This window comes from Polypterus senegalus, chromosome 3 (assembly GCF_016835505.1).
Source record: "Polypterus senegalus isolate Bchr_013 chromosome 3, ASM1683550v1, whole genome shotgun sequence".
In the NCBI taxonomy this organism is placed as follows: Eukaryota; Metazoa; Chordata; class Cladistia; order Polypteriformes; family Polypteridae; genus Polypterus; species Polypterus senegalus.
The window spans coordinates 268,649,232-268,663,210 of record NC_053156.1 but is presented as its reverse complement, the minus strand read 5'-3'; the positions used below and the strand labels follow the sequence as shown (position 1 = coordinate 268,663,210).

General features: G+C 38.7%; 1 protein-coding gene across 4 annotated transcripts in view; it reads left to right on the top strand.

Annotated features, from left to right (window-relative positions):
* Positions 1 to 11,869, top strand: part of rassf5 (Ras association domain family member 5) — a 129,219-nt gene extending 117,350 nt beyond the window's left edge. For 2 of the 4 annotated variants that reach the window (XM_039749147.1, XM_039749146.1), the window contains 3 exons: positions 2,938 to 3,187; positions 3,454 to 3,569; positions 6,609 to 11,866. In XM_039749147.1, coding sequence (XP_039605081.1) covers positions 2,938 to 3,187; positions 3,454 to 3,569; positions 6,609 to 6,761 — 519 coding nt within the window. In that variant the 3' untranslated portion in view covers positions 6,762 to 11,866. Of the gene's footprint in view, positions 1 to 2,937; positions 3,188 to 3,453; positions 3,570 to 6,608 lie in introns of all 4 variants that reach the window. The other 2 variants (XM_039749144.1, XM_039749145.1) reach the window with 2 other exon arrangements.
* The last annotated feature ends 2,110 nt before the right edge of the window (positions 11,870 to 13,979 follow it).

Sequence of the window (13,979 nt, the reverse complement as noted above, 5' to 3'; positions counted from 1 at the left end):
GATGAGGAGCCAAGTTGGTATGCTTTTTTTTTAGCAGTTTTAATTCATATTTTCAAATTTTGTAGTTTCTTTTTTAGATAAAAATTTTTATTTTTTTATCTAACATTTCTTAACATGTGGATTAGAAATCTATTACATGTATGCTTTTTATTTCTAATTTTATTAGTGTAGTGGTAATATGTACAGCAGCTCTTGTATATAACACTACATACATATGAACACACACTGCGGACTTTCTGATTTTCAGTCCACCATTATTGTTTTTTCCTGTGGTTAACACTACCAATGTAAAAGGATGCTGTGGTCTGAAATTTAACATAAAAATAAAATGTCAGTTAGGTTAGTGATTATAGTTGTACTGTGTAAATAAGTTGCCACAATAAAAATAATGTTTGATTAGTGTGAGGTTTAATGCATTTCCTCATTAGACACTTCAGTTCCACTTCTTATTTGCACTTTGTATTTTTTTCAGATTCTTTACTAACATGTAAAATAGTTAATATAATTTTTCAATGCCTTGTAAATGCCACAGGAAAATTGCATTTTAATGGCATACAGCAAAGATTGGCTTCCGTACTTTTCAAAGGTGTGTTCTGAAACATGCTGCTGGTTATATTTATTTTAAAGAGATTTAATTTCTAAGCCCGTATACTGTTAATTAAATCCACTTACACACACCATTCTATTCCCAGGTTTTAAAGACCTTTTATTCACAATAGCTTTACAGGTTCTCTTCCACAATAAACATAATTGTTTTGTCTTTTTCCTTCCTACATCCCTTCTAGAAAAGCTTTGTCCACCACCTCTCCCAACTCCAATCTGCAGAGTTAGGTTAGGTGGCTTCTTTTATGCTGGACTCAGGAGTACTTCAGGTGCCAGAACATTGCGTCCAAGAACCACTTCCAGGTCAGGCATAACCACCATAAGACAAGGGAGTCCTCTAGCTGGGCTGCCCTTCAGAGCAACACTTCCCACGTACCCTGGCAGGTGTCCAAACCTGAGCCATGTTAGAGGAACACTGCCACCTGCCATAATGGAGGAACAACTGTTCTTGACAGGCAGTGTCCTGTGAATGAAATTTGCCTCTTTTAGTGGTTGACAGATGGGCCGTCATATTGTCACGTGGCTTCACTTCACAGTAGCCCATTGCTTGTGCTTAGCACACCACTTTACCTCCTGTAAACATTTCTGCCTATGACATGATGCTCTGCAGACATATTCATGATACTACTTATTCACTGTTTAGAATGATATTTACATAAATTTACATTTTTTTGGGTATTTAGCTTTCCACTTCCAAGTAATACACAGATGTCACGATCCATGAGTGTGCTCATCTAACAATGACTGTCCGTTATTAAGGATTCCATTCTACTTTATGCTCAGTGCAGCAGCAAATTTAGCTGTTTTTATCACAGAAACTGTTATCCTAATATTTACCTCTCTTACAAAGTTTCTACAAAATCTTCTAGACATACAGAACATTTAATGGGATGTTGTTGGGCCCTTACCTTGAAAGCACATGGATTCACAATACTTTATTTTCCTCATTTCTTTGTAAGAATTTGCACTTTTTCATCCACTGTAAGCCACAAATTATTATACCAAAAAAACACAACATATATTTCAAGACCAAATATTTGTGGAATCAGGATACCAAGGTGTAGGAGTGAAATAAGTAATTTTTGTTATCCCTATGCTATGCTGACAACAACAACATTTATTTATAAAGCACATTTTCATACAAAAAAATGTGGCTCAAAGTGCTTTACATAATGAAGAACAGAAAAATAAAAGACACAGTAAGAAAATAAAATAAGTCAACATTAATTAACATAGAATAAGAGTAAGGTCCAATGGCCAGGGTGGACAGAAAAAAGAAAAAAAAACTCCAGACGGCTGGAGAAAAAAATAAAATCTGCAGGGATTCCAGACCATGAGACCGCCCAGTCCCCTCTGGGCATTCTACCTAACATAAATGAAACAGTCCTCTTTGTAGTTAGGGTTCTCACGGAAGGACTTGATGATGATGGTCATGTAGACTTACAGTATGGCTTTCAGTCCATCATTGTTGGAGCATCATGATGCTTTGAGCACCACCACCACAAAGAAACCGGAAAAAGAAACAGAAGAGAGAGTAGGGGTCAGTACGGATTTTAGAGCCACCATGAATAGTTATTATGATGAATTGAACATATAGAGTATCAGGATTAAATTAGGGTGAATTTATGAGAAGGCCATGTTAAAGTAATGTGTTTTCAGCAGTGTTTTAAAGTGCTCCACGGTATTAGCCTGGCAAATTCCTATTGGCAGGCTATTCCAGATTTTAGGTGCATAGCAGCAGAAGGCTGCCTCACCACTTCTTTTAAGTTTTGCTTTTGGAATTCTAAGGAGACACTCATTTGAGGATCTCTGACGACTCTGTGAAAACCCAAACTTAAATGCTCATTTTTGTTTTTGACATTAGCTTTGACCATAATCACATGACTTTAATGGAACTATAGGGTGGGTCATGCATAGGGGGTGTAGGTAATGACATAAACAGAATATATGAAGGGACACATGATGATGTATTGTAATATTTAGCCAGCATAATATGTAATAGTTTTACAAGTAAGAATTTGTGAATATTTCCTTCCATATTGTCATGCAGAAGTTTTAGACATTTAATTGTAAATCACAATTAGAATTTACAGATTCTGAGAAATTAAATTATAATACAGATTAGGACATGTATAGATAACCACCACAATACAGACACTTGAGGGTGTGTGTCTTTGACCTTTTTTTCTCATTTGTCAGTGAGGTTTTATTTTCTTGTGATGTCACCTGTATTAATCGTGACCTCTGTAAGCTGATACTACCAGAACATTGTCTCCACACCTTTCCAATGTCTACTCAATATCATACTAACAGCTTGATTTTCACCTCTAACAGAGTGAGGACTGCACCTACACTGGATTCATCAAGGTGCATTTGAAGCTACAACGGCCTGTGACAGTTAACCCCACAGAAGGCTCAGAGAAAAAGACCTCCTTCTACTTGCCTATGAATGCTGTTAAGCAACTGCATATAATCAGCACCACCACAGTCAGTGAAGTTATTCAGGGCCTGCTCCTCAAGTACATGGTTATCGACAATCCCCAGAAATTCGCACTTTACGGACAAACGCAGAGAGATGGCCAAGGTAAGGAGACACTGCACACGTGTCATGAGAAGGTTGATAAATTGACAGAAAGTGGGTCTCCATGGTACAGTCTGCTTTTAATCACAGCCAACAGCAAAGCTGCATTAAGCCCCAGAAATACAGTATGCAGGAAGTTGTGGTTTGATATCACTTCTTATCAGTAAGACACTTCCATACCCTGCCTATTTGATGGAATGTTTTTTCTTAGCTGCTTAAGTGAGATTTCTAGCTTCATATAGTTAACCATCTGATTTTTTTTTTGGCAGAACTTGTACAGAAGCTGCCAATGCAGGAACACCCTTTGGTCTTGAGGCTCGATGCTGGTCCTGATGCCTCCAAGCTAACTTTTGTACTGAAAGAAAATGAATCACAGGAAGTAGAGGTAAGTCTTCAAAAGAGGGGACATTCTCAAACCACTTAATCTAATTCAGAGTCACAGGGAAACAGCCTCGGTCAGGGAATCATTCTGTCAGAGGGCCCACTCTCAGACAAGCTAACACTCAAGCAGGGCCACTGTAGAACAGCCAATCAACCTGCACATCTTTAGAGATGTTGGAAAAGCTCTTCAGGCGTCTTTCATGACTGAAGAAACATCCAGACTTAAACACACGATGTTTGAGCAGTTCATTTGAGGGTACCATGCACACTGAAGCAGAGTGTGTTCATCCAGCCTTGAAGCTAACATTTTAAATATATTGGACTACCCTGCCGACCTGACTGCATTGCTGTTTATTTTGCACAAAAGATAGAATTGATCCCAGTTTCTTCTTTATACATCCGTGGTGGATAGACACGCATTAGGGTAGCTCTATAGGGACCACTAATTGTTTCTTTCTTTTTCTTCATTTATTTCCACCAAAAAAAAAAACTGACAAAAGCAGTGCGTGATCTGAGGGTAGGAATTCACCAACATGCTATCTGAGTGCTTCAGATGGTAGGGATATATTCAAAATCCCACAAAAGGATACATATTGTCATCCTTTTTATATGTAACAATGTTTTTAAAAATGAGTAGAGGATAATATAATGTATTTGATTTAGCTGTCATCTCCACTACTCTCCCCTCTTTGTCAGTTCTATGGTTTTCATCTATTTTTATTGTGTACATGTGAATAGCATGGCTCAAGAAACTTCCCAGTTAGTCAATTTAAGGACCTTTAATCCTGTCTCTGCCTTGATTCATATAGGACACCCGCACGGGCTACATATTCAGACACAATAGGACTGCAAACATTCTGTTGTTGGAGGAAAAAATCATCACCCTAAAGAAATAACTGCAGAATTACTGACATGGAGTCTTCAGAGATTGTGTATAATTTATCTTTGTTGCAAACCTGAGAGCCTGATGTGAGACATATAACAGCTTCCTTAGGCTATGTCCACACTACTGTTTTTTCATTAAAAAAATGGTATTTTTTAAAGAAAATGATCTCTTTCCACACTGGTGTTTACACCTTGTTTATGAAAGTATCTCTGCTGATACTTGAACAACAGGAACATATATGGTGTAGCTGTTGGCATACATTGGGTGTGTGCACATTAGTGGAAAAGTCTTTGAAGGCATGGTAACATCGCTGGCCATGGGATTTAACACAAAACTGCAGCAGCCATTAAATTATTTCCCTTTTGCGCGTGTATGCAGCATTCAAACTATACAAAGCACAATTTAGATGCATACAGGTAAGCAACACAGCAAGTGTCATGGCAAGCAAGGGAATGAGATACTGTAATGAGCTGGATCAGTGAAGGGCTATATAATAAGCACAAACCAATCAGAGTTCAATCAGAGTTTGTGTTTTCAAAGTTCTGCATTTTTAACCATCCACACTATAGGCAACATTTTTAGAACAACTGTATATGCATTGGCGATCCTAAATCATCCCTAGTGTGTGCTTGGTGTGTGTGTGTGTGCGCCCTGCGGTGGGCTGCCGCCTTGCCCAGGGTTTGTTTCCTGCCTTGCACCCTGTGTTGGCTGGGATTGGCTCCAGCAGACTCCCGTGACCCTGTAGTTAGGATATAACAGGTTGGATAATGGATGGATGGATGACTCCAGAGAGCATTTTCAAAAGTCTGCATTCTCTGGGGTCAAAAAACACCAGGCCAGTGGGGATGAAAAGTGAAAATGGAGACTAATGTGGGCATTTTTAAATGAAACAATAGTGTGGATGTAACCTTAGTTTGACAGTTTGTGGCTGTATGGTAAGGGAAATTGTAGGTTGTGCAATGACAAAACTAAAGGTATTCCCCACTAGACTGATCGTTAACAAATTCATGTCCACTTATAAACCTTCCCTTTGTCTTTTACCTGCCCAGTAAAGCTCATCTAGCTGCTCTTCAATCACAGTCTCACAAATCAACATTACTGGTTCACGGGGCTTGGTTGGTTAACCTAAAAGGAAATGAGGCTGCTGTCACATCGTGGCTGTAACCTTTTCAGCAGGTTACCTAAAAGAGTTACCTCCATTTTATGTTCCATTTAATTCCACCTACTTTTTGACATGGAGACCCATAGCGTATATTTCTCTTGTCCCTTCTGAACTGACAAGTAAACGAGTACTAAAAATAGTTGTCTTTGTCTTTCAGTATGTCCTCTTTTTCTAATATGGTCCATCTATGCCCTTTATGGTATCCCAAGTATCCAGTCAACCCACTAGATATAATGAAATGAAAAATCTAGGGAAAGCACCGTAATGCAGTGGTTCTCTGGGTCAGTCCTGGGGGGCCCATGTGGTTGCAGGTTTTTGTTTCCAGCAGTTTCTCAGTCAGTCCGTCATTGTTACCTGTAATTGAGCTTATTGTTTAATTTGCAGTTTATTTTTCCTTTTATTTTACATTTAGAAAAGTGTAGTAGTGTCAGATTTACACTTGAAGGAAATTGACACAAATTGGTATTTTTCTGTATATTGTATATTTTAATTCTTATTTTGTTATTTTTTAATTTGCTTTTTTCTGTGGAGTGTACTTTTTTAATTGTGTCTGAATATTGACAGTTAATGATAAGCAGTGCAGAGACTAGTGCAGATGACTCTGAAAGAAACAGCTACTTCAACGTTAAGCACTTGTGTGCTTATTCAGAAATAACTAAGTAACCAGAGCATTGTGAAAAAAGGAAAGGAAAAAGAATGAATTATTTCCCATCTAACACATGTAAATTCCTCCTTCAATCAGTAAAAATATAAACATTTCTGGATAGATGCAAAAATCACAGAAACTGAGAAGTAGTAGAGGAGGTAGGAGTCCAATTAAGAGACATAAGTGGATTGCAGCCGGTCTGAACCTGAGCACCACTACCTGCGTGTGCAATCTGGGAATCAATGAAGAAAGTAAAAGCTGGACAGGAGAGAACAGAATTGACATAGATGACAGGTGCAACTAAGCATTACAAATGTTTATTAATTCAAAATTCTCTGTCACCCTACAGTGGCACGCCTTCTCAGTCCCAGAGCTGCAGAACTTCCTAACAATTCTGGAAAAAGAAGAACAGGACCGAATAAAGCAGGTGCACGCAAAATACGACAGATATCGACGCAAACTAAAGAAGGCCTTAGAAGAGGCAGAAGGGAAGCCAGGATAATCCACAGAAAATACGTGACTGATACGAATTTCACTCAGGACTCTCTTGCAGGAAAATGAGGAAGGAACAAGACCCCCACATGTCTTGTTAGTCCTAGGAGCTTCTTTTTCTTTTTTTTTTTTTCTTTTTGTGAAAGTTTCATTTGGACTGACTAGTTCTGGAAACTCTGATGGTTTTTTGGTCAAATAGTCTTCAACTGCTGCTATCGCAAAACCCACCATGCGTTTGTGTTTCAGCTCTGCTAGACTGGTGCTGCTTGGTTTTCTGCCACTGCTGGATTTGGGTGAGAGCATTCTGGTTCAAATATGGAGGCAAAAAACAATAATTAAGGATAAGGTCCTCCTCATTTTTAATAGCATTTGGTAGTAAGGGGCAACCTTTTAATTTGTGGGGGTAAAAAATCCTTTAAGATATTTTTTTAATTAAAAAAAAAACAATTTTGGTAGTGATAAGGATTTTCTCTTTACATTCTATGAAATCATAACTTTCTTCTTTTAGTTACTTCAAATCCAATTAGGTTACAGTATTATACTGTTGTGAATCATCTAGTGTTTGTCTGCATGTTGTTCAGGTTAAACCTAACAGGGCTTTCAGAAGATTACTGTAAACACATAAATGGACATCCTTATTCTCCCAGGGTTGCCTGGACCTCTGTCCACAAGTCTGTCATGTTAAAAGTGGCACTTGAAGAGGCCTCTAGATCAATGGCTAGCGATGGATCATGCGAGTGTGCAGTCCATGTGTGTGTACACATGTTTTATTATACGCATAGTGAAGAATTGACTAGCGGTACTCTGGGCCAAACACAGGAATAATCGGTCACATATTTTTTTTCATTCTTAAGTTTTTTGTTTCACAATGAATCCCAGTGCCTTCATAGGTGTAAATGTATTGAACTATTTCCTAATGTCAAGCGCACGACAAGAAAAGATTGTAAAAGTGTGGCGTACTGTAAATATTGCCCAAAATAAGGTGTCCCTTCCAAGTACATTTTTGAAACATAAAATATCTTCAATAAAACTCCGTGAAGGAGGCCAGGAAATTGCAGAATTTCTAAACTGTTAATTTCAGAATCCAAAAACTTTGAAGACCGCTCCATTTTGTAAACCTTCCCACTCAATGTGTTGTATTTCTGATCATTTTTACACCAGATTAACAAAAAGCCATCTTTCAGAGAAGAAAGTAAACAAACTCACAGGCACGCTAAACAGTTAACAGGATGTAATGTTTAATACTCCTTAACGTGCACCCAGAAAATGGCCAATAAAGAATAAGCAAAAATTACTTTTACACTTTAAGGTAATGTTTTCAGAGTGGTCGATGAGTTCCAGAATATTAGGTATAAATAATAACTCATTTAATTTCAATCAGTTTTGTTCCCATTTTCAGTGGGTTGGCTTTAACTGTGATCTTGAGCTGTCTGTGACCTCCCCACATGTCCCAATAATCAAAGGTTGCCTCTATGGACACTAAACAGAACTCCAGTTATCTCTGTTTTCTTATCCAGTACAACAATCACTAGTATTATATAGCAAGGTTGTGTGTTTGCCAGTTACAGAAAAAAAAAAAATTTCTCTGAAATTGTATTCGTGGTATTTTACTACCCTCAGATACTCAGAAGTTTAGGCATTCCAAGTGGGCTGTCTTGAATGTTCATGTAGTTTACATATGGAGGCCTTACAATGCATGGCCTTTTCAGAGAAGCTCACAAAGTGACTGGAGTGTCACTTGTCCCACCTCCTCAAGTGCTGGGCCTGACTGAGCCCCAGTACGACAGCAGCTGACACACATGGCATTTTCAGAGAGGCAAGAAGTGCTGCATAGCACAGTGGAAAAATCCAGCCCTGAAAAGGTGAGCAGAGCTTTATTTAATGGTTCACTAGGAAATGAGTGAAAGACTGAACTATTTCACAGCTGGGTCTCTTACAGAGATTGCTGAAACAGAAGGGGATATAATGTGGGATTCAAGTCGGGACACAACATCTTTTTTTTTTACAAAAGAGGGGTCCGCTATAGCAAAGCAAAGTCTTGTGGACACAAAAAAGAAGAAATTAAAAAAGCACAAAATAAATCTAAGTTACTCCCTGCTTAAAAAAAAAGGATCTCCTTTAGTAAACGTTATGGATTATTGTTTTTATTGTAACTTTAATTCTAATGTATACATCACTATTCCATGTTTTCTAGCACATTTCATTATTATAAAACATGAATGTGACACATGCACCATTTCAGTTGTATAATTTGGGGGTCCTTTCTATACACAGGCCTACCAGTCTGGACACACCCAGAAATGATCCTGTTTTTTTTATACTGTATAAACTGTTAGTTTTTTTATCAAGATACCATTAAATCAATTTAGAAATACAGACATTACTAGTGGTTCTAATGGCTACTACTGCTTGAAATGACAGATTTTCATTTTATTTTTCACATATGACTGTGAAGCTCCTTTTTCAGCAGATATTCTTAGAATGAAGATTATTCCATATGACAGAATGTTAGTACTTTGTACTCCATGTGATCAAAATAACAGGTTTCAGTGGTGCTAATGCAATTTACGAAGGTTTCTCTAATAACCAATTAGCATATAAACACAACTAATCAAGGATGAGTTAAGGGAGTTAACTGTTAGCACACTGAAGGAATGGCTGCTGGACACAGGGCTTTGCAGTCATACGTATGTGAATAATAAATTAAAGTCAGGTGTTTTAAGCGTATAAATAAAAGGTAATCAATTTCTATCAAAATATGTGCATTTCTGTGTTTGTCCAGACCTTTGACCAGTTGTGTGTGTGTGTGTGTGTATATATATATATATATATATATATATATATATATATATATATATATATATATATATATATATGTAATAGAGAGAGATGCAGACAAACATATGCAGATATGAGTTAGAGATGAGTAATTTCAGTATTCATCAGCAAAAGGAAAGCATACGTGCAGTTTCATGCCACCCTGAATATCTCAGCATTTCCACTCTTTAGATGTGTGTGTTTGTCAGTGTAGAATTGTCCTTCATCTGTTTGTGTTTTTTTGTTTTGAGCTTTTTTTTTTTTTATAAATATTCAGACACACACCCCCCAACGTCAGAATCAATGTATTGTAACAGTCTACTGATGAACAGTTAATTAAAATCTCCTACTTTATAATGGCTAAGTACTCGCCCACTCGGCTAAACAAAGGTTGGGAAGGTTAGTTCAGGTAGAGGGGGACATTCCTGATTAATAACCCTGCATTAACAACGTGCCCCAGGACCATCTGTAAAGGGGGCCTGCTGCTATGTCACTCGACGGGTGGCCATGTGAGACACACCAGTACTGCTAACCAGGAGATGTCTGCCACTTTGCAGTGCTGTTTAGGTTGTAGAGGTGCGTTAGGTGAACAGTATAAACCAATGGCGTCTTTTGGCCAGTGCACTTTGCTACTTTGGTTGTGAGCCACGTGGGTGAATTTGGGTCTTGTTAGATGCCAAATCCCTGGTACTTTGACAAGCTCACACATGCACAGAAGGGTTTGGTACTGGGATAGATTGAAGTGCAATAAAAAATGGGAAAAAAAACAACAAATCTGACAGTATGGACGGGATATTTTTGCAGGCCAAGTATTTGAATGGTTTGTGCGCTAGCTGTGGTGGGTTGTAAAGAGGACACATGTTCTTTGTTTTATACATAAGAAATGACAGCAGTTTTGTATGTAGGATAAAAATTCAGTAATTTATTATTTTAACAGGGAAAAAAAATATCTAACGTTCATCCTCTGTGCCTTGTGGTACCCTAACCCTTATGCCTCTAAACAAAATATTATATGTAAAGTGTAATATATACAATATATACAGTATATATATATATATTATTATACATAGATAGCAAGATGTCCATAGCACACCTGACAGCATTTGGATGTGCCACGTCAAACCTGCTCTGTCCGCTGGAGTGTGCGGCCCAACTGCTTCCTTGAAAACATAAGCTGCTTAGTAAACCCTCCAATAGGTACCTGGTAGGGGCTCATGGTGGAGACCACGTGTTCTCATTTAGAAATGAGGGTGGAGACAGCTGGCAGCAGCCTAAAGAATCCTACGGATTACAGTCGGCCATTGTGGCCCAACCTCAGAAGAGCCGCTGCCGCTTCATGTGTGTAACTGGTTTCAGTTTGAAATTCGCAATGTGTCGATCCAGGCTGGTGGTAGTCTGAAGGCCATTTGGGAAGCAAATTTCTTAAAGGATTTTGTTTTATTGTTGCTTTGTATAAAGTACTCCTTCATCACATTTCTAAAGAGTTTGTGCTGCCATTGTGCGTTTGTTCCACACACCATGCCAAGGAATTTGAGATGAAACGGTTAGGAAAAGGAATAATCCAGGTAAACATCCACAGTTGTGTCACCAGCACAACTCATTTCCATCAGTGTTTTTCAAAACATCTCAACCTAAACAATTGCCTTTTACGACTGAAAAGACTACAAGAACACCAGCAGGATTGGAACGCTTTTGTGCACGTTGCCTTTTTTATTTGGATGTTACTTTTTCTTCCCCCCCCCCAACAGTTCTGGTCAGTAGGCCCAGGTGAATAACATGCAGTGTAACAGCTGGAGGTGCCTTTTCACTTTCTGTTACCTGGACTGACTGGATGTACACGAATGAGTGTGTTTGTATGTATATATTGAGAAATGTAAAATATAAATTTACTAAAGCAGCAGTTTCGTAGCTGCACCCATGCTTGGGCCGAACTTTGGGAAATCTATTAATTTATTTGGGTCATTTGTTACCAAGATGTTCAATTTCTTTCAGGTCATTTGTCTGGGGGGGTGGGGGTCTGCTTATTGACCACAGTGTAAAAAGTGTAAAACTGTACAAAAGAGGAAAAAATAAAAAAAAAAGAAATAGCGGTTGACATATTGCTTGGAGTTTGTTTTTTCTCCCCCACCAAAAGATGATACTTGCCCCTATTGAAGTACTTCCGTATACTTTCATTTTTCCCTCTGACTGAAGTGGATGAAGCAGCCCCAATACTGAAAGCACTTTTATCAATCCATTCCCCTTCTCTTCTCGTTACTTATATTTTAAGCAGAACTTATTTATACTCTTCATTCTGGCCACAGCACGCCTTGGTCAAGGGTGAAAATACTTGAGTCAAGCAATACTGTAAATGCTGAAGCCCGATGTTTTTCAGGTAAGGGTTTTGAGTGAAGTGCAACTTAAACTGTCTGATAAAGTCACAATCACATAGACTCCCACTTGCCTTGGTAACGCTTGTCCGTGTTGGAAATGTCCTGATAAAAGTGCTTGCGATATTCATCTCTGACCGCTCCAAGGTTTGCAGGACAAAGTCCAAGTAATGAGTCCTTCCGTGTTGTAGCCCACTGTTTGGTACGACTCAAGAAAGTCACTCATTACTGCAGGAGCGTTTTCACATTTATGGAGACACTTCTGAAGCTCTGCCAAGCAGCTTTTTACACTTCATTCTACTATTCTTCAAATCTCACATCTTTTAACACTTCAAGAATGCCTCACTTAATCTTGGCACCACTGATCCAGGAAAATGTTTTTCTCAAGTAGATTAATCCCATTTGCGTTTTATCAATTGTTTTAACAACAAAGACCTGAAGAGTAAAGAAAACATTCTGAGGGTCAACAACTGGACTGTTTGCCACATTTTTCTTGCATGGAGCAAGCAGGGCAAGCTTTAGCCGCTCTTTCTCAATTGGATGGTTGCTCTCATCCCTAGTGTCCCACACACCAAACAGCAAAAGTGTAATCGCCTGTAGATCTCCACTGGTATTCCTCTTCCATTTCTGACTTTTATCGTTTTATAAAAGTAACTTCACATTCTCATGACACTTTCGTGTTATCAGCAAGTGCTACAGGGACAGAAAGGAATTTATTACTGCTCTGGTGAAAGACACCTATGAAGCTATTGTGAATGGCGACCACAGCCTTTACCTGGCCAAGACGCCAACTGCGAGGAAGGACAGGGGGAAGAGAGCATCGGCATTGCAATACCTTCCACGGGACAATAGAGGGCAGCACTCCTGGGCGGCTGTGGCACATTGGATTCCCACAGGGCATGCTGGGAATTGGAGTTTGGCACAGCCCTGTTGGGTTCCATGGGGGCCACCATGGGGAGTAATTCCAGGTCTGATTAATAAGCCACCAGCGACACTCCCACTCATGGTAATAATTTCAAAAAGAAAATAAAATAATAAGCACAAAAACTAAATACAAAAACAATGTGTGTGTATACATACACTAGCTGTCCCCCAAAGCTCTACCTGCGTAGTATCAATCAATCAATCAATCAACATTTATTTATATAGCACATATTCATACAAAAAAAATGTAGCTCAAAGTGCTTTACAAAATGAATAGAGAAATAGAAGACACAATAAAAGATAAACATAAGTCAACATTAATTAACACAGAATAAGAGTAAGGTCCGATGGCCAGGGTGGACAGAAAAAACAAAAAAAAACTCCAAAGGCTGGAGAAAAAAATAAAATCTGTAGGGGTTCCAGACCAAGAGACCGCCCAGTCCCCTCTGGGCAATCTACCTAACATAAATCAAACAGTCCTCTTTGTATTAGTAGGGAAACAGGAGAAACTTTAAAAAAAATCAATTACATTTTTTTTTTAAATGTAATAATTTGTATTGAGAAGAATTAATACTGATATATATCAAGGGGCCCTCGGATACAAAAGCTAATATTTTTGGTTTTGCTATTATGGGCAAAAATGATCTCTCTGCCAAAAATGTAAAAGGTTGGCAAGGTATCTCTGGCCAAGCAGAAGGTAGGTACACTCCAACATCAAACTCTGCCACTGTATCTGATCGTGTTCAGCTCTGATGGGAGAGCATCCCCTGCATGGGGAGAAGAGCATGTGGCCGTGATATCTCTGCCAAAAAAAAAAAATCAAACGTTACTCTAACAATCTCTAGAGGATAATGTATGCTGAACAAACAGGTATCATTAGCTAAGCGGAGGCAAGGTACACTCCAACACGTGGCGAGAGGTACAGCGACTCGAACGGAGGCTGGCACGTGAGTGAGGAGGACTGCGCTCCCCTCCCCGCAGCCCACTGCATGTCTCTCAGATTCACACAAATAAATCGGTGCCACAACCACACTCTTAATACCATGATGAGAGAAGTCACAACATCAACCAGAATGTTCAAGCAAATTATAGAAATAAGCCCAATATAAATCTGTTAA